A 21,519-nucleotide genomic window follows, 5' to 3' on the forward strand; every position below is an offset into this window, starting at 1 on the left:
TTAAGATAATTAACGAAGGATCTTCCAGCCATTCTTCCAGCTCAGATAGTCCTTGCTCCTGTGCCCCTAAGTATCACGCAGACCATACAGCAAAAATCAAGATAGGGTTTATTGCCAAGGCATGGAACATTGCCAGTTTTTAAGATGGCTATTCCGGCAAAGAGGCGCGGACCATTTGCCAAAAAAGCAATACGGCTCTTTCCACCCCAAGCATTTCCCTGGCTGTCAACGGCGAATCGGGAAAGCGGATTTGCCAGTGTCCAAGATGGTTATTTCTGACTTCAACATGGCGACCTTGCCTTGCGACACCGAAGTGTCTGTTGGGAGCTCTCAGGGCCCCGGGCCGCCACGGCGCGGAAGTGGCGCAGCCGGACGTCTTTAGATGATGTCATATCCTAGCTCTCTTTCCTCCCCTCCCTTGCCCCCCTCCCTAGCTCAGGTCTGTACTCCTTTTTCCCGGAGACTCGGAGAGCTGATCCAAGATGGCGGCTGAGTCGGAATACGAGTCTATCCTGTGCGTGAAACCTGAGATCAGCGTCTACCGCATCCCGCCGCGTACCTCCAACCGCGGATACAGGTAGCGCAGCCCTCGCCCACGCCCACGCCCAACATCCTCTGTCTCGGCGTTCACTTTTCGGAGTTGTCATCCCTTTGCTCCCTTCACTGCTGCCTCTGGCGGACTCCCTTCGCGGTCATTGTCATCTCTTTAACCTTTTCTGTACCTCCTCATCCCCGTGGGGGTGCCTTCTCCCAGCCCACCTTTGGACGTTGCTCTCATTCCCTCCACCAAATTCAGCGTCCGTCGTCAAATCCCATCCTACCTTTGTATCCCCCCCAACCCCCACTCCCTGCCACCTCTAGATCTATCCCCACTATTGACATATCCCACCCTATCTTCGTATCCCATCTCTCTCCCCATCGTCAGATCCCATCCTATCTTTGTTTCCCCCATCACACCTCTAGATCCACCCCCCTCCCCTCCCCATGTCCTATCTCACCTTTGGACTACCCTCATTCCACCTCTAGATCCATTCCCCCTCCATTGTCATATCTCATTACACCTTAGGACCACTTCCATTCTACCCTGTCCCCTCCAGGATTGCCATTTCTTATCTCACCCCCAACACACCACCCGTTAAGATGACCAAATCCCTTTCCACTTTTGGACCATCTCCATCCTACCTCTAGTTACATCCAAGGGGCTAAGTAACAAGGCCATGAATTTTGACCCAGTGGAGGGAATGCTATTCTTGCATTATCTCAAACGAGTTAGTCCTATGTAAAGCACTTTGCAAACTTAAAAGTGCCGTATAAATGCTCTTCTTAGCTAATATAATATTATTAACCAAGGTTTTTCTAGTCATTCTGCCAGCTCAGATAGGTCTTGCCACTACTCTACAGGGAATCACTTTCCTCCCCCTACCCATTGCCATTTCCTATACTACCTCTGAATCTCTACATCTTACCTTTGACCCTCCCCTCCCCATCCCAATCCCTAGAAGATTGTTATTAGAAACTACCTTCCCTAGCCCATTACATCTGGATCACCTCACAGTCATTGCCATCTTCCACTTCTCCTCTGTCTCCTCACTCACACAAAGAATATTACTGTCTCCCATCCTGTCTCTATTCCTCCTCAATATCATTACCCATCCCACCTCTGGATTCTCCCTCATTATCATTGCCATCTTCCGTCACAATCCACATACCTTTTTTAACGTTTCTTCTGGCTTGTTCTTCAGTCAGTCAGTCAGTATTTTATCTGGTACTAAGTGCCAGACTCCCAATGCTAGACCTCTCCTCAAATGCTGGTATCAATCCCTGTCAGTTTAAAAAAAAATTTTTTTTTTGTCCTTTGCATCCCTCGCCCCCCCACTTAATTACAATGCTTTCAATAAATCAGCAAGTATCTATTCATTACCTACTATGTGCCCCACACTGCTCTGGGCTCTAGGAATACAAATATAAAAATTGTTTACAATAAACCCCTATGCCATATTCTCTGGTCCTCTTCCATATTATCTTCATAGTCTTCCCTGCTTCCTTCAGGCTTTCCAATTCCTCCTTTTCCCTTTTTTTCCGATTTTCCCATTTCCTAATTATCCATATTTGGCCCCCATACTTTGCCAACTATCACAATCCTGTACCTTCCTCTTCCTGTTTTCTAATAATCAAAAATTATTTCTCATTTCACTGGTCATAAAAAACGGCTATTTTTCTTTTATGTCTGCCCTAATTTTCCTTCATTATCACTTTTCTCTTTGAATGAGGCAACTATTCTGGCTGTTCTTTCTCCCTGACCAAAATCATCACTGGGTCTTTCTCCCATGGCATTTACCAGTTCATTTTTTCTGTTCCCTGTTATCAGCCTATATTCTCCCCCCACAACTCCCCCCCCCCCCATTCCCATCATTATCATAATCATGACCATTCACTTTTAATATAGAACTTTAAAGTTTATAAGCCATTTCCCTGACAACCAACCTGGGAAGTAGGTTGTTAGAGTATTGTTATCCATATTTTATACATGAGAAAGCTGAGGGTCAGAAAAGTTGCTTGTTGAAACACAACTACACTACTTTTCTCTACACTACTTTAAAAGTAGTTTTAAAATATTCTTTCCTCTTATCATTTCCTCTCATTTCACTGTTGTCTTTTAGTTGTTCTGTGTTCTTGCCACTTTCAGCTTACTAGAATCACTTCATTATCCAGGAGGGATTTTGTCATTAATCTGTTTATTCAACTTTTCTGCATTTTGCCTTTTATTTAATCTTTTCCCAAGCATTGCTTTCCCCTATTAAAGGAGGAAAAGTTTTCCTTGAAACAATTTTACTTTGAGAATATGGTTTTATTGTAGGATGTCAGAGAAGACAGACTTTTTTTTAACCTTTACCCTCCATAATAAAATCAATACTGTGTATTGGTTCCAAGGCAGAAGAGCAGTAAGGGCTAGGCAGTGGGGGTTAAGTGACTTGCCCAGGGTCACACAGCTAGGAAGTGGCTGAGGCCCCATTTGAACCCAGGACCTCCTACTTCTAAGCCTGATTCTCAATCCACTTATCCACCTAGCTGCCTTCAAGAAGACAGACTTTTGACAAGTACATATGTTTCTTACTTATAATCTGCACAAAAAAGAATTTGAGTAATTTTCCTACTTGTTTTAACAAAAAAAGATTTTCATCAGAATTACTGATAATAATTTACTAGTCTTTAGTAGCTTCTATTCAGGACATCATCAAGTGGGCTTGGTGGATTTTCCTACCATTGCAGAGAATGAAAGGAGAAATAAGAGTAGGGGAAAACTTAATTTTAATAGGCAGATCAATTTGGTCTGATCGACATTTTTCTTTCCTATTAATCCTCCCAGGATTTCTGAAAAGGAGGGACCCCAAACTCTGCTCTTAGTCTTAAGGATTCCACACTGATTTTCTATTGAACATCCTAGCTTCCCAATTTATCAACCTTTTGAACTCATAGGATTAAAATCTTCATTTTATCTCAGTCTGACACAGGAGTTCAGTCATGTGCCATCATCCAAGACAATTTTGTGATGTTACTTCTGTTATCTTAAACTCTGAAATTATTTTTTCTGATCCAAATCTCTTATACTTTCATGTCTCTACCTTATTCCTCTTAAATTTATTCTTTGTTTTCATCATGATCTCTGTCCCTCTTTGTTCTCTTAATTAATGATCCTTGTTCTAGTTTTTCTTATGTTCTTAGCACTGGATCCTTTGGAGAACCAGAACAACAATGGACTATCCTCCAGCTTTGACTCATCTGCCTCTTTATCTTTCCACTATTCACATCCAGATCACCATCATCCTACCATCTCTCCACCTTCCCTGCTCTTCCTCATGAACTGCTGACACTGCTAGAGGAAGTTATGCAACTATGTCAGATGAGTCTACAATGAAACAAATGTTATCTAAGCTGAATTGGCCCCTCTCTGTTGTGCAGTAGTCCTTTTATTCATCAGTATTATAATCCTCACATTGATTTTTCCAGACCTTTTCCTTTTTCTTCAAGACACTCATGCTACCCACTCCTGCTTTTTCTCAGCAGATGACCTTGTCTTCTTATGTAAAAGAAAATGGAGACTTTTTGTAAAAAGTCTCTCTGGCCCTTATTCCAAACCTCATTCATCTTTTCCTTCTTTGGTCCAGTCTCAGAGGACGAGGTAGCTTTTCTTTTTGTTAAAGTTAAACCACTTAATTTTTAAATATATCCTGTGCCCTCTAATAGCTTTCCCAAGGAATCATTCTTTTACTTTTTCTTATCTTCAGTGCACTCTGTATTGATTGGCATCATCTTTATTGCCTACAAACTTCCCCAGCTTTATCCTGTTTTAAAGAAACCTTAACTTTTTGATCCCTTAATCTGTCTTTCAATCTGTCCTTTTCCTTTCATTGATTATGTGCTCACTTTGCTTGATTGTTTACCAGTGGCAATTTGGCTTTTGATCCAGGTTGCTCTACTGAAAATGTGCTCCCTAAGGTTATAAATGGCCTATTAACTGCTAAATTTCATGATCTTTCCACTGCCCTCTCCTTCCATGATCTCTCTGTGACTTTTGGCATTGTTTACCACTCCATCTTTCTACATAGCTTTTATGTTGTCCTTTCCTCATCCTTCTTTTTTCCTTTGAGGGACATCAATGGAGAGGGTGGGTGAAGATGGGATAAGTCAATAAAGCAGCTGTTTATTTACATGGATAGTCAAAAGAATGGAGCTGGGGACAGAGCTGGTGGTGGAGGGAGGAGGAAAGAATAAGGCCTAAATGCAAGTTTTAGGGGAGAAAACTGGGAGCAGTTTTCAGACTTACTCTAGAGTGGGAAAGAACTAGATACTTTTATCTTCCTTGCCAGAAGTAGCATTCTTCACCCATCCCAAACTGAACTGATATACCAGTTTTAGTACCTCCTAAGTAGCCATTCTGATGCTGATGCTTCTGTACAGCACAGGGACCCAAAGATAACCCAGTTTCAGCAAAAGATACTACACTAACTAGCAGTATGCATAGGATCCAAGTGATCTCCATTCAGGCCACAGTGTTAACTGTTCCTTCTGAGTCCCATTTGCTTTATCATCAATGCCTCTTGGGCCATTAGCATGAATGTCTCTTAAAGCTGTCTTTATCTCTACATTATCTTCCTTGAATTCTTGAGTCATTAATTATCTTCAATGAAGTCTTGAGTCACTTCAAGATAGATGACTCTTATAGACACATATGTATATTTATATGTTCTTTTCTTTCATATATATATCTATATATGTAAATGTAGATATATATATGAGAGAGTTGCATATATATATATATATGTATATATATATATACATATCCTAATTTCTCTTTTGAACTTCACTTTTTTCTCTTTAATTGCTTGGTGGGCATCTCTATCTGGATGTCCTATGTATCTTAAACTCAGTATGTCCCAAATGGAACTTAATATCATTTTCTCACTTAACCTGCTCTTCCTTTAAAATTCCTTTTTTTCAGGGTAGTACTACTAGTCACCCAGAATCATAATCTCAGACTTAACCTCAATCCTATCTTTTTCCTTAATCCCTATATCTATTCAATAGCTAGGTCTTGTTAATTCTACCTCCACAACATTTTTTTTCATCAACCTCTTTTCATTTACTTCATTGCCATCCTACCTCAACCCTTTAGACTCTTAGAATATCCTCCTAATTGGTACTAGTCCCCCATTGCTAATATATTCTCCAGACTGTTGCCAAAAATATTTTTCCCAAGACACAAGAAACCATGCCACTACTTCTGTTCAGAAATTCTACTCTTAGATGAGCCATATTCCTTAGTCTGACATTTAAGGCATTCCACCATCTGTCTATTTTCCAGCTTTATGTCATATTTTGTCCCCTTATGTGTTCTTTATTCTAGCCTAACTGGACTACTATCTGATTCTCAAATGTGATGTTTTCTCTATGTCAAATTTGAATATTTGGACTTCACTCTCTATATTTCACTTTTCAGAATTTTGATTTTAATTTCAATAAACATTTATTAAGTGCTTGATACTATTTTGCCCTCACAGCCCTTCTCAGAGCTATTAGTGTTTTTCTCTCTTTCTTTCCTCAGTTATTTCTAGAATATTTTGCCTAAGCATTTAATTAATCTATTCATACCCCATCTTGTATCATGTTTACCTGTGAATTTATAGAATTTAAGTTCCCTAAGGAGGAAGATACATTCCTTGAATTCCCAGTGCTAGCATAGTACCTTGTATATAGGAGATATTTTGGCAACATGTTGAATGAATAGTTATAAGCTGGTACAAATAGCTAAGATTTATATAGTACTTTTAGGTTAAAACCATTTAGATTTTACTTAGATGGAAATTATAATGGACAGAGAGATTGTTTATGGGTTCTAGTTTTTGGTAATTCTTTTGTTTTTATCAAGATTTTCTTGTTGCTTTTGTAATCAGCCTTTTATTGTTTCTGACATTGTTCTGTGCTTCTTTTCAGACATCCTTTCTTACCTGACTCCACTGTCACCTTTCCACTAATTGTTGAGTGTTTAAATTCCTAACAACCTCTGATCCCTTTCTTCCACTCTGTCTAAAAAAACCAAAACAAAACCTGGAAAGGCAAATTGTCTTTTAAAAATTGTATCAAATACTAAGAATAGCTTACATTTTATATAAATTGAGTTCTACCATGAATTATAAATACCCCAACAACAGTGGCTATATTATAGAGATTAACTCTTAAATCAATAGGAACTTATGAAACCTTATCATAGAATATTGTAGTAAGGGAGGCAGCATGATGTAATGGAAACAGTGATAGTCAAGAGACCTTTGTTTCTGAGACCTACTAGTATGTGATCTTGGGCAAACCAGTTCTTCATTTCTTTATGTATAAATGGAAATAATAATTATTGCACTCCCAGATTTTCAGGGTTGTTGTGGGAAAAGGGCTTATTATATGAACTATTATTGCCAGAACATTTGAGAAGGTTTTTAGGCTAATGAAATTATTTTGGGGAAGTAATGTAATATAATGGAAATACCACTGGATTTTGAGGTCAAAAGACCTGGGTTCAAATGCTGTCTTTACTAGCTGTGTGACCCAAGACAAATCACTTTATTTTCTGGGCTTTCTTCAGTTTTCTGATCTGCAGAATGAGGGAATTGGACCAGTTGATGTCTAAGGGCCCTTTCAGATGTTAGTTGATGATTCTGTGCCTTCTACAATCACTCAGATACTTAGTAATTATGGTATTTCAGAAAGTTTCACTTTAGAGCAGTGATGGTGAACCTTTTAGAGACCAAGTGCCCAAACTGCAGCCTTCATGCTGCATGTGAGACCCCCCCTCCTTACTCCTGACAGAGGAGGGAGGAAGTGCTCCCTTTGGGCTGCTGAGCAGAGGGGCGGGTGATGAGAGTAATGTCCTCAGGTGTGTGTGGAGGGGGAGGGAGCAGCTCTCTCCAGCATACTCTGGTATGCACACCAAAGGTTTGTCAACACAGTTTCAGAGAAATAATAATATAATAATAATACATAGTAATACTAACAGCTAACATGTCAGTAGTACTTTCAAGTTTTTAAAAGGGCTTTATATATATTACCTAGTGATTCTCACTAGGCAAGTATTCTTATTATCCCTATTTTGTTGAGAGCTCAGGGTCACTTGGCTAATTAATAAGTATCTTAGGATGTGTTAGAACCACACTTTTCTTATGCCAAGTTCACCACTATTTCTTGTTTCTTCCTTCTGTAAAGTAATTGCTATTGACCAAATAAAGAGGGAGGTAGAATACAGAGGGATACAGCTGTCTGGAATCCAGTACTGAGGAGTGGAAATGTTAGGTGTAAAATAACTTTATTATGAACCTGAAGCTCCCTTTTCTTCCATCCCAGGGCTTCTGACTGGAAACTAGATCAGCCTGATTGGACTGGCCGTCTCCGAATCACTTCCAAAGGGAAGATTGCCTACATCAAACTTGAAGACAAAGTATCAGGTAAGCCCTTTAACAGTCAGCCCTTTAACAGATTTGAATATTTATGTTTTAGGAAGCATTCTGTGTTGTGAGATATCTTAAATGTGAATGCTAAACTTTACTTTTGCTCAAAAGATGTCTTTTCCTTCTTTCTCCTTTTTAATCCCTAAGGGGAGCTATTTGCCCAAGCACCAGTGGATCAATATCCAGGCATTGCTGTGGAGACAGTAACAGATTCTAGCCGATACTTTGTGATCCGGATTCAGGATGGCACTGGTAAGAGAGCCAAAGTTGGAGTTTGGGTGGGACTAAGGGAGAATCATTTATCAGTTTCAGTCTTGGCTCTGGTACCTTTGTGTCTATCTCACCCAAACTTTCTTGGCTCCCTACTAACTCATTAGTGATACTAAAGAGGAGATCCCATGTTTCATTGTTTCTTCTGTTAGTGGTTAGGGGAATCTTGATACATCATAGAAATGAGCAGATTGCCCAAGACAAACCTCTTAAGTGAGTTTGAATCAGCCAATCAATACATCGGGGGGGAAAAAAAACGAGCAACTCTTGCAGCACCTTTTCTCTGTGTGTTTGGTATATGTGGGAATTTCTGAAATATATTTCCTGTAAGCATATATTTAGTAGATTTAAGGGGAGTATTAGATTGCAGGTACATATGGCAAGGAGGTGGGAGAAGTCATAGTAGCAAATGTGAGTCAGGCTAATATATAGTTTGTAGAAGATGAATGGGAAGTTTATTTTGTTATTTTGCTGGTTTTTTTTTCTTTTGATTCATACATAAGGAATTCTCTTCCCATGTTCAAGATTGTGGATAGATAAGATAGACAGACCTGTTTCCCAGTTCAAGTGAGGGGATTTGTTGCTTATTCTGGGAGTGCAGAGGTTTGATGTGACCATAACCTGCTGGAATACCTTTTGTAGTACAAGACTGCCTTTACTATATCAATAATCAGTAATTTTACTGGGGTGGGAACTCCCTTCACTGGTCCCAATTACAACCTCCCTGACTTAGTGCTATTCTTCGAGAGCTGTTGTAACTGAGTAAGTGACCAGCATGCTGCAAATTTGATAATGAGTCTCTTTGGAAATTAAGTAGTTGGGGCATTGGACAATAGACAAGTAGTTAGACAGCAAGCTAGAACTCAAAGCTTTTGTAGCCAGGTCATTACCATGTTATGATGAGACATTTGAGTAGAACTTTAGTAGCTTCAAGGGCATATTAGAAATCTGAACCAGGGCCTTGGTCATTGCATTGGCAGTTGGCTTGGGTGTAGCAAGTGCTAGTAGAAAGAGTCCACAGTTAGCTAACTGCCTTCCATGTAGCAGGGTCTCTTAGAAGACTCACTCTCCCCTGAGCGTTGCCCTCCTTCCCACAGGACGTAGTGCTTTCATTGGCATCGGCTTCACAGATCGGGGTGATGCCTTTGACTTCAACGTTTCTCTGCAAGATCACTTCAAGTGAGTGTGACCTGCCTCTTAAATCAGGGAGAATAGCCTTCTGTTTTCTTTTTTTCTACTGCCTTGAATTCTTTACATTAATAAGCCCATCTGTTGTGAATCAAGATTTCTCCCTTTTCCCTCACTGCTCTTGACACTATGTCCATTCTAAATTTTGATCCCTTATTTCTATAAATCTGGGGTTGGAGCACTTTGTCTGAGGTTTTGGGTTTGTGTTTTTGGCCTTGTGGGATTTGACTTTAATTTTGATGAGAAAGAGAAAGCTCTATCAGGGCTGTTTGTGAATTGTGGGTGGGGAGTTATCTACTATTGTCTCTTTAGCTACTTTATCCTTCCCTTGAAGATGGGTAAAACAGGAATCTGAGATCACCAAAGAATCTCAGGAGATGGACAGTCGCCCCAAGTTGGATCTAGGCTTTAAGGAAGGACAGACTATCAAGTTGAGTATTGGGGTAAGTTTGTTGTATATATTCTTATGACCCAACCCTAGGAGGACCCTTGTTTTTCCTTCCTATATCCCCATCTGTTTCTGAAAATCTATCTTTTTTAGAATATTACAACAAAAAAAGCAGGAACCTCTAAGCCTCGACCTGCAGGAGCTGGGGGCCTGAGCCTACTGCCACCTCCACCTGGTGGCAAAGTGACTATTCCCCCACCCTCATCTTCAGTACCCATATCTAATCACGTCACCCCACCTCCTATCCAGAAATCCAACCAAGGTGGCAGTGATGCAGGTGAGTCTCTCTTTCACATTGAAAAGTAGCCTCTTCTGTTTTAACTGGGAAATTCATATGTGGTTGCAGGCTTTTCTCTCTGATCTATAGGAGTTTAAATTGCTCCTTGAAATGAACATCATGAAATAGAACATATCAGTTTTAGGCTTCCAGGCTAGTTCCATAGAAACAAAGGAATCAGGGTAGCTAGGTGACTCAGTGTATAAAGAGCCAGGCCTAGAGACAGGAGTTTCTGGGTTCAAATGTGACCTCAGACATTTCCTAGCTGTGGGACCCTGGGCAAGTCACTTAACCCCCATTGCCTAGCTCTTACCACTCTTCTTGGAACCATTAGTCAGTGTTGATTCAAAGTCAGAAGGTAAGAGTTTAAAAAAAGAAGAAGCAAAGGATTTGGAGCCTTTTTGATGGGTTTAGGAATATGGTTCCTCCTAGGTTCCTTGGCATTGAATAGGAAATAGTAAAAGGACAGATTCTATCAGTTATATTCTAGTAGGCTTTAGAGTTGATTCCATGATCATTTTATCTCATGATTTAGGGTATCAGAGTAAGGGCCTTGTTTTGTTGCTGCTCTCATTTTATCACATTCCTTTTAGAAAGTGGATAGGGACAAGGGTTCTTTTCCTTCCCTTCTTCCCTGCTCTATTTCATTAAATGGGGATGCTGAAATAAGGAATGAAACTTTCTTAAAACTTCTAATCCTGGAGGCAGCTGGGTGGCTCAGTAAATTGAGAGCCAGGCCTAGAGACAGGAGGTCCTGGGTTCAAATATGACTTCAGACACTATCTAGCTGTGTGACCTGGGCAAATCACTTAACCCCCATTGCCTAGCCCTTACCACTTTGCTGTCTTGGAACCAATGCATAGTTTTGATTCTAAGACAGAAGGTGAAGGTTTTAAAATTAAAAAAAAAAATTCTAGTCCCAGGAGTTAAGTGAATCCTAACAGTTTCCTAAACCATGCTTTCCTTGGTGTGGCCTCATGGCCACACCATACCACACCAATAAGATCACTGTCCAAAGACCCAGATTCATGTCCCAGGTCTGCCACTTCTAGAGCTTTAGTTTAGCTCTTCTTGGGGCTTTGGTTTTCTCAGCTGACAGATGAGAGATAAGACTGCTTCTCTTGATTTTCTCCCAGGGTTATTGTGATATATGTACTTTAAAAACTGTTAATGTATCACATAGATTGAGTTTTTGTGATTAATGAATTCTTTAGGGTGATTCCTTTTTTTTTTTCTCTAGTAGGCCATGGGAGAAAAAGGATGATTTGAGTGTTTAGACATTTTAAGAACCTTGAAATGGACTAGGAAAATTTCTTCTACTTCTTTGCAACTTTTAATAACCATGTCTTTTGGTTTTTCCTCTTTCTTTTCCTTCTCTGTGCTCAGATATCCTGTTAGACTTTGATTCTCCTGTTCCTATCTCAAAGACACCAGCACCTGCACCTGCTCCTGCTCCTGCTCCTGCTCCTGCAGTGACTGACCTATGGGGAGACTTCAGTACTGCATCCAGGTAATGGTCAGGGAGCAGAAGCTTACTTTAATCAGGGACTAGGGCATGGGTAGAAATTTTGGAGTGGAATATATTTAGTCATAGGACAACCCTAAGCACGGAAGAAGGATTGGTCTAGCTGCCTTCAGCTTAGATGCTTTTGGAAAAGATGGGCCTTAGCAGAGGTAGAGAGGATCATGAGAATGTTAGGCATAGAGGATAAAGAGGTCTGGGTGTAAGGTGCGAGTATAATTTTTTTACTTTTTTAACAGAAGGGATCATTGTAGTGATTCATTGGATTTTCATGGAACACTAAGTTGAAATTGCTTGGGAATTGCTGAGTAAATAATTGGATAGCTTTTTTCTTAATGTTACTTTCCTGGCTTTCTTTCTTGTCTCCTGGAATGCAGCTCTGTTCCAAACCAGACACCACAGCCGTCCAACTGGGTCCAATTCTGAGCAGCAGGGATAAACTTGAAGACCAAGAGAATTCAAGGGCACCAATATGAGGGGGGTGGGAATTGGGAAACTCCACCTTCTCCAGAACTGAAATTCCTGGACAATCTTTTTAAAAGCTTTCCTATTGCAATCAAGAGCTGGTATATGTTCCTCCCTACTGTTGATCAAATGCTGTGCAGCCCAGGGAGCATCTCCTGCTGCCTAACAAAGCTGAGAGGTGGGTGTGAGCCCACTTGTGACTGAGGAGACAGGGTGTATAGGGCCAGGATCTCTATTTCAAGGGGAATTTGGCTATACTCACAGTTGCTCACCTCTCCCTTTTTAATTCCTTACTCCCTTCTCCGAGGCCATCTGGTGGCCTTTTTTGGTGGCATTGTGGCAGGGTAGTCTTAAATAGCCTTTCTCTCAAGTAACACAGTGGGTAGATATAAACTTTTTTGCAGCTCCATTTGGTTTCTGCAATTGAAGGGACCTAATTCTTTGGGAATAGATGTTTAGGAGGTAAAGAAACACTGATCTCATCACCACCTTCTTTATCCCAGGGCTCTTAGGTTGGGATAGAGTTGTCTAAGGTTAATTTCAGGCCTGTGTGTTTACAAAAATCAGTGGTGAAAGGTGAGTATAAGGCCATGTAGATAGATAAGTGAAGCACTTGCTACCCACTTTCTGCTGTATTTTTTTCATACTGATCTCATTTGGGAAATGACAGTGCTGGGAGCAACTCCATTGCCCTCTTCTATGTTTACATGTCTCTCCCTTTGAGAAGAGGGTTGTATTGGTGCCATTTGCTCCATCACCTTGTGTTTCTTCACCAAGGCAATGTCTGACCGGGGAGTGTCTAGGTAAGATTTTTTTTAAGTAACTGTTCTCCCAAGTTACCCATTAGGTAGGCATTAGGTTCCCATTGCTCCATCTGGTTGCTTCATTTGAAGTAGACCTTCTCCTCTTGCCTTTTGTTGACCTAGAGTTAAAGGGGTCAGGATTTGTGCATTGGAGAAATGTGAAGTGCTTAGTCCTCTTGCAAGTGATGGTATAATGTGCCATTGGTACTTGGTGTCTGACCTGGATAGTTTTGTGGGACCATGTATATCTTCTCTGCCCTTCCCCCCAGAAAGCTTGGCTCTTTTAACCAGAGAGTTCATTTCCTATACTCAGCTCTTATGCTGCTATGCCCATACCTGCCATTTATAAAGAAAGCTCAGGAGAACCATAGCTACAGTAGTTTGACAAGTTTTGAAAAATGAAGGCTCTGATAACCTTTGCCCAGGGGTTTGATTTTGTTTGGTTTTGTGTTACTTCCCATTCCTCCTCCCAATGCTGTGAAGAGAGTTTCCTTTCCTATAAGAAAGGAAATTCTCATTTGTTTCTTAGTTAATTATGGTAAGAGGAGAATTTATTGTGATAAATAAGTATCACTCCCTTTTCTGCCATCAGTCCATTCTTTTATTCTGGATGAGAGAAGCCTTTGAGTCCAATCTGGAAATACAGATTATCATTTTTATCTCTGAAATCTTTTCTTGTCTTCATGGACTTGTGAGCCCATGTTTGTTTCTGTATTTTTTTCGTTTTTCTCTGTGCTGTGTATCAAGCAACTTTATACTTAATGAACTCTGGAAAGTCCTTTTTCATTTCAGATGGAAAACACTAAAGGAAAATATGGAGAATCACTAGTGGTTAACCATTGGGAGCCTCTTTCTCATCTTCCTTCACCTGTTCTTACTTTGCATTCCCTAAGATGATAATATATTATGTATTTGAACTGCTGCAAAAGTGAAAAAAAAAAGATATATGTATATAAAGCATAAGGTGTATTGGTGCAATAATGGTAATTAAAATATAGAAAAAAGTAGTGTCTGCTTCAACTTTGCTTTGCTTTTTTAATTACCCTATTGACTCTCTGATTAACTTTCTAAACTCTTTGATTAACAATATAGGAACACTTCAGACTTATGTTTATTTTTCAAGAAACTCATTGGACTTTCTGGATATGGACTAGGTTTATGCTTTGCCTAGGTCTCAGAAACTCCTCAGAAGATTTTGCCAGCTATGGACAATTCTTCATTTCTCTCATTATAATCTATATTATTCCTTATCGATATGTAACTCTAAACTTAAGCAGAAATATTAGAACTGTAAGATCTATAGAGATCACCCATTACAACCCCTTCATTTCATAGATGACGAATTTTGAGTCCTATCTAAATTGTGATTTGTTCTAGGATTACAATCCAGGTTTCCTGACATTGATTTTTTTAATATGCCACCATACATACATTTTATATATATATGTATGTATTTTTTTAAACCCTTAGTTTTTGTCTTAGAACCAATACTGCTTTCCTTGAGATTTCTCATTTTAAATGAAAGCAAAATTAAAAGGTACTATACTGATTTTTTTAAACACTTACCTTCTACCTTAGAATCAATATATTGATTCCAAGGCAAAATAGAGGTAAGGACTAGGCAATGGGGGTTAAGTGACTTGCCCAAGCTCATACAGCTAGGAAGTGTCTGAGGTCAAATTTGAACCCAAGACCTCCTATCTCCTGGCCTGACTCTTAATCCACTGAGTCACCTAGCTGTCCCGCTGATATAGTTTTTTAACAAATATAATTGAAAAACCAAATAAATGTTTTCCTCTTCAAACCTTTTATGAGGCTGCTACCAGTACTTAAAACATTTTTTGAATTTTTAAAGTTGTCTTTCAAAACCTGAGGCACCTAAGTAGTCTTAATGGTGACAAATCATTCTTCATCCTTTGAGAATGGCTTAAATTTTTTTCTTTCTAATTCATTTATAATAAATTAGTGCTGCTATTATTTCTTTTTTCTTTCATTCATTCATTCATTCATTTATTTATTTGTTTATTAAAACCCTTACCTTCCGTCTTGGAGTCAATACGGTGTATTGGCTCTAAGGCAGAAGAGTGGTAAGGGCTAGGCAATGGGGGTTAAGTGACTAGCCCAGGGTCACACAGCTGAGAAGTGTCTGAGGCCAGATTTGAACCCAGGACCTCCCATCACTAGGCCTGGCTCTCAATCCACTGAGCTACCCAGCTGCTGCTATTTCTAAGGTATCAGTCTCCCTGTTTGAGAGACAGTGTCAAGAGGTAGTGAATCAAGAACTGGCCTTCCAGGGCAATCTTGGTTTTCTAACACATAGCAACTTTGTAAGCTACAGCAAGTCGGTTAACCTGTCAGTGGGCCAGGTAATTCTACAGGACCAAACTGCAGAACAGTTATTCATCTGCATTTGGAGAGGCCATTGATGTTATGATAAAATTACAGGCCTAGCTGGACAAAAACAAAATCTGTTGGAGACAGGCAAAGGAAACAAAAATGTTTTGGCCTGAGCTAGGAATAAAACTTGGGGAACCAGATACCAAGTCTTTCTGGTGCTTTCTCAGCCCTACTCATTTGTTTTACTTAGAAATCACATAGGATATAAATATGTATATGTATTAACCATCATTAAAAACGATGCAAAATAATTGCAATGTGTGTAAAAAGTGAGAGGCAGAGTAGTATGTGTAGAGGCAACCTTAGTATCAGGAACCTCAGTTCAAGATTCCTCTTTGACATATTCTAGTAACAAGAGTACTTAAGAAACCATATGGGCAGCCATGTGGGAGATAGAGCAGTAAGATAGGTTTTAGTTACACCTAGATAAATAAATATTTATGTGGGATGAAAGAAAAAGAGGAGAAGGAAGACAGCTTCTCTCAACCATCCGGCCTGTATAGGGAGAAGGTGGAAAGTGGATAAATTCTCTAGGTCAATGTGAGGCAGGTTCATTCAGGCACACAAAAGCTCTGGTAGGAATATAGATATTTTTAATTTATTCATTTTATATTTATTATGTACCTGCATATGTAAGGTATTTTGTTCAATGGCAGGAATATCTCAAGCAGATCACTGAACCAGAGAAAGTTCTAACAGCCATGATTATATTAATTTTGGGGTAGTAGAACCCTTCCCTTGTAATCTCGCCATTGTCTTCTGTCTGCCTCTGGACTGGACAAGCTCAAAAGTTTCTGCCTTCCATAATTCTTTAGTCCATCCTTGTAGATGGCAAAAACAACCTTACTCATCAAGCTCTCGACTGATAAAGGATTATACTTACATGTTTCCTCTAATTTCAGGTGATGAATGACTGGATGTGAGGGCCAGGTGTTGGGGCTAACCCACTGTCAGCCATGGTGAGAGAACCCACTTACAAGGAGGAGGCCAGCTCTGAGTAAGAGAAATAGTGAAAGAGAGACAGATAGGAAAAAGCAGCAGCTATGTGATTGAGGGTGAGGACTGAGTCAGTAAACACACAACACAATGATTGTAGCTAAGACTCCTTTTATTATGTCAAAGAGAAAGATTTTTTATAGAAAGTAGAATGCTAAAAGCATTAAGTCATTTTTAGAAGGCATTTCTTTCCTGCAGAATATTGCTTATGAAAAGACTACCCAAAACATTTCTAGGGCTCCTCTAGAAACCCAAGCAAATTGAGGAAGAGTGACAGTTGATCTATTCTGAGTAACTTGGGGAAAGGAAAGTCTAGGTCAAATGACATTATAAAGGCTTTTTTGGTCTTCAAAATAAGGAACAGCTCAAGGTTTTTTTAATGACCATTTGGAGAGGAAGCTTTCAGGAATTCTACTTTTCTGAGTTTCAGCCAGACAACACTGTGGCTTCGAGATTTTGGCCTTGCCAGAAAACCCCAGGCAAACCTCCAAACTTGTCTTTATGACTGCTTTTTCCTCAGTGGGTCTAAATTGTCCTAGGTTACTCCATAAATTAGAATGTAAACTTGAGGGCAGGTATGACTTCACTTTTGCCTTGTATCCCTAGCACTTAAAAGTGCTCAGTGGATAGAGTACTGAACCTGGAGTCTTGAAGACCTGAGTTCAAATCTACTTCAGGTACACTAGCTGTGTGACCTTGCAGAAGTCACTTAACCTCTGCTTCAGTTTCCTTATCTGTAAAATGAGGATAGTAATTTTTCCTACTTCTCAGGGTCATTGTGAGATAAAATGAGATGATGTTTGTAAAGGGACTTGCAAAATTTAAAATGCTGTATAAATACTATCTATTGATCTTTAGCATTTGACTTGTGACCACCTCCTTTTTCTGGATATTTTTCTCTGGGTTTTTATGACCCTGCTCTCATATTTCTTATCTGTCTGACTAGTCCTCATTTTCAGATCCTCATCCATGACCTGCCTCCTATTTATGGGTGTAGCTTAAGTCTGTGTTCTTGATACTTTCCTTGTCTATCAAGGAGTTCATATTCTAATGACTTGTTATATGTTATTTCTCTTCATGAAGGCAACCTTTTGCTTGCTGTTCCTTTTCCCTGCCTTTACATGAGTTGTCCCTTTTGCCTAGTATTCTCTCCTTCCTCATTTCCACCTCTTAGAATCCCTATGTTTCTTTTGCTTTCTTAAATGGCCCCAGATTATTTAGAAGTTTTAGAGTTGATCTGTCCTATATACTTCGGTACTCATCTTTTGTTACCTAATCTTGCTCCTACACTAAATATCTTTTTCTTTAAACCTTTACTTTCTACTTTGAATTAATAGGAAGTACTATTCTAAGGCAGAAGAATAGCAAGGGTTAGGTATTTGGGGTTAAGTGACTTGCCCAGGGTCACACAGCTAGGAAGTATCTGAGGCCACATTTGAACCCTGGGCTTTCTGTTGCTAGGCCTGACTCTATCCATTGAATCAACTAGTTGCCCTTACAATATATATCTTTTAACAGAATCTGGATTGGTTGGTGAATTCTCAGTACATTCACATTGTGTTCTTTAAATGATTCCCATCTTATCAATTTTGAAAGACTTAGAATCACCAATCAACACTGAACAACCATGACTCCAAAGGACAGATGAAGAATGATGCTTATCTTCTGCCAAAGATGATAACTTGGGAGAGGATTGTGGGAAGATGGTAGAATAGGATTCAAGGTTATCTCACTCCAAATTCCCCCCCAAACAAAATAATGCCTCAGAGTCAACTCTAAAGCAAAGAAATAGTTAGGAATGAAACATTTCTGCCAAGGATAACTTGTAAGGAAGATCTCTGACTTCCCAGGTGATGGTCTCATCAGATTGAAATGTAAACACCCCTGAGGCAAATACCACAGAATCAACAAACAAGCCACCCCAGAGGCAAATACCACTAGAATCAATCAATAAACCCTTAGAGTGGTTGTATAGGGTTCAGCTTCAGCTCCAGAAATTTCTATCTACCCACTGTGGGAAGGTGGGATTGGGTAGTTGACCAGGGCCCAGATGCGTTCATTAGATACCACTCCGTCCCAGGCTGTGGCTTTGTGAGAGGGCTGAAGGGCAAAAATACCCCAGTGAGTGTGGTTTGGGAGTTTGAGAGAGGTGAGGATCCTGTTGGCTCTCTTCATCTCTGGACTGTAGAGTCCTGTAGTCCCAGGGCAGAGAAGCAAGTTAGCTTCTGGGAACCACAGGGAGTAAAAGCATTAGTTTTTAGTGATAGCACTGCTAGGGCCTGGCCCAGGTCAGGGCACCAGAGGTCATTCACAGACTGGGGTGTGAACAGTGGGAAACAGGGACTGTACTGGCCCTGGATTATAGAAAATGGAAGAATCAAGTTGGACTTGGGAAATAACAGCACAAAAACCCTGAAACCTGAGACATCATCCCCCACACCTTGGAAACAGAGCCCAACTTTAGCATAAAGCTAAAAGACTTCTGATTTTTTTTTTTAATGAGTAAGCAAAAGAGAAAGAACTCTCATAGTTAGCTACTACAGAGATACCAGGAGACCAGGGTTTACATTCAGAAGTCAGTGAAGTTAAAATACTGACTTCTAAAATGTCAAAGAAAAATGTAAAATGGTCACAAGCCCCAAAAGACTTTTTAGAAGAGCTTAAAAAAAGACTAAAAACCAAATGAAAGTGAAGGAAAATTAGAGAAAAAAAGCCATTCAAGAACATTATGAAAGGTAAATCAAATGGGAAAAGAAATCAAACATATTCAAGAAAATAAATTATTGGGGGCAGCAGGGTGGCTCAGTGGAATGAGAGCCAGGCCTAGAGATGGGGGTCCTGGGTTCAAATGGCCTCAGACACTTCCCAGCTTTGTGACCTTGGGCAAGTCACTTAACCCCCATTGCCTAGCCCTTACCACTCTTTAGCCTTGGAACCAATACACAGTATTGATTCCAAGATGGAAGGTAAGGGTTTAAAAAAAAAAGGAAAAGAAAACAAGTGATTAAAATTAGAATTTGACAAGGGAAAGCTAATAATTCCTTTTTTAAAAAACCCATACTTTCTGTTTTAGTAACCCTATGATAGAAGGGCAAGGGCTAAGTAAAGTAAATTAAAGTAAATAAAGTTAAATTACTTTCCAGAGTCACATAGCTAGGAAATAATCTGAGACCAAATTTGAACCCAGATCCTCTCAATTCCAGGATTGGCTCTCTGGCCACTGGGCCACCTAACTTTCCTGTAGCTAATGACTTCTTAAGACAACAAGAAATAACAAAACAAAATCAAAAGACTTAAAAAAATAGAATATAAAGCATATTATTACAAAAACAACTGATCTGGAAAACAGATCAAGGAGAGACAAAATAAAAATTGTCAAACTATCAGAAAGTTGTGATCAAAAAAGTTTAGACACCATACTTACAGAAATTTTTGAAGAAAATTGTCTAGAAATTCTAGAACTAGAAAGTAAAAATATAAATGGAAAATCCTCCAATCACCACCAGGAAAAGATCCTTGAAGTGAAGACCCATAATAGCATTATTGCTAAGTACCATAGTTCTCAGGTGAAGGAGAAAATACTACAAGTACCCTCAAAAAAATCCCCACCAATTTAAATTCTATGGAGCTATAGTCAGGAAAACACAAGACTTAACTGCCTCAACATTAAAAGAACAAAGGGCATGGAGCACTATTTCAAAGAGCAAAGGAGGTGGGCTTATAATAACATACCCAGAAAAAAATGAGTATAATTATACAAAGGTAAAAAATGAATATTTGACAAACTAAATGATTTTCAACTATTCTTGAGAAGACCAGAACTAAGAGAAAATTTGATATGCAAGAATCATAAAAAGGTAAACATGAAAGATCAATTATAAGAGGTCAAACTTTTACTTCTTATATGGGAAAATATCTGTAACCCTTAAGAATGATATCACTACTTGATAGTTTGAAAGAGCATATATAATAGAAAGCTTAAAGTCAAGTTGAATATAATGAAATGAGCCAAAAATAAATAATAAAATAGGACTGGAAGAGGCATGAGTGGAAGAACTGTTAATAGTTAAAGAAGGAGAAGGTTGAGGGCTGGTAGTCCTAGAACCCTATTCTCATCAGATCTAGATTAAAGAAGGGTAAAAGTTTTAATTTACAGAGAAATAGGGTAAGGTGATAGGATAAGGGAGAGACTCAAGGATGTGTAGATTAAGAGAAAAGTGGGCAAGGGGATGAGAGATGGGAGGGAATCTTAGAAGGGAGTTCATATTAAAAAACAGGACAAGATGAGATTAAAAAACAGACTTTTAGAGGAGTAGATAGAATAAGAACTAGGAAGAAAGGGGAAGAGATAAGAGAGGGACCCTAAAAGGTCAGGTTAATTTAGAATTAGGAGGACAAGAGAAGATCAGAAGCAGTGCTAATTAAGAAGGTAGTGACAAACAATGAGGAAAATATACAGCTTTTTTAATTAAAAAAAATTTTAAATCCTTACCTTCTGTCTTAGAACTGTATATTGGTTCTAAGGCAGAAGAGTGGTAAGGGCTAGGCAACTGGAGTTAAGAAACTTGCCCAGGGAAGTGCCCGAGGTCAAATTTGAACCCAGGACCTCCAGTCCACTGAGCCACCTAGCTGCCTAGTAATTATAATTTTGAAGGTGAATGGGATGAATTTACCCATAAAATAGAAATAGCAGAATGTATCAAAACCAAAATCTGACAATCTGTTATTTACAGAGATGAAGACTCAAGACACAGAATGAGATATTCATTTTTGGACATGACTATTATGAGAATTTGTTTTGCTTAACCATGTATATATGTCACAAGATTTCCCTCCCCCCAACTGGATGGGAGGGAAAGAAAATAAATGCTTCCTTATGACTCATTTTTCCTTATTAGGACTTTTTTCTCTTGGGTTTTCAGAATTAAGTTTTTTGGTTTTCCTGTCTGTCTTCCCTCAGAACCCTTTGAAATTTGCTCTTATTAAATAAAAAAAAGTAAAGTGAAAAAAATGGGAATAAAGAAAAGAGGGGGAAAACCCCCTGTTCTTCTAAGTTCTGTCTTGTATACTTGACATTTCTGTCATAATGTCTAGGAGGAAACAATCCCTTTCTTCCAATATTCTCATCATTTTCACACTATAAAGAATACAGTATCCTA

At 39.2% G+C, this 21,519-nt stretch overlaps 1 protein-coding gene across 2 annotated transcripts; it reads left to right on the plus strand.

Moving 5' to 3' along the window:
- The first annotated feature begins 327 nt into the window (after positions 1-327).
- NECAP1 (NECAP endocytosis associated 1) lies at positions 328-19,048 on the plus strand. 2 transcript variants are annotated; one of them, XM_056799289.1, is made up of 8 exons: positions 328-577; positions 7,891-7,991; positions 8,142-8,246; positions 9,362-9,443; positions 9,787-9,895; positions 9,994-10,177; positions 11,564-11,687; positions 12,077-13,974. In XM_056799289.1, exons 1-8 carry the CDS (start codon positions 483-485, stop codon positions 12,123-12,125), a joined length of 849 nt encoding a protein of 282 aa, XP_056655267.1. In that variant the 5' UTR covers positions 328-482; the 3' UTR covers positions 12,126-13,974. The 2 variants fall into 2 exon arrangements, with proteins under 2 accessions (XP_056655267.1, XP_056655268.1); XM_056799290.1 differs by lacking the exon at positions 12,077-13,974 and adding an exon at positions 16,267-19,048 and having other exon boundaries at positions 351-577.
- The last annotated feature ends 2,471 nt before the right edge of the window (positions 19,049-21,519 follow it).

The sequence above is a fragment of the Monodelphis domestica genome, chromosome 5 (assembly GCF_027887165.1).
Source record: "Monodelphis domestica isolate mMonDom1 chromosome 5, mMonDom1.pri, whole genome shotgun sequence".
Taxonomy (NCBI): Eukaryota; Metazoa; Chordata; class Mammalia; order Didelphimorphia; family Didelphidae; genus Monodelphis; species Monodelphis domestica.

Excerpts from the sequence above, each read along its gene's own strand:
- NECAP1 (XM_056799289.1), top strand. The coding sequence starts at position 483 with ATGGCGGCTGAGTCGGAATACGAGTCTATCCTGTGCGTGAAACCTGAG. Across the intron at positions 578-7,890 it reads ACCTCCAACCGCGGATACAG|GGCTTCTGACTGGAAACTAG; the intron begins GTAGCGCAGCCC and ends CTTCCATCCCAG. Across the intron at positions 10,178-11,563 it reads CCAAGGTGGCAGTGATGCAG|ATATCCTGTTAGACTTTGAT; the intron begins GTGAGTCTCTCT and ends CTCTGTGCTCAG.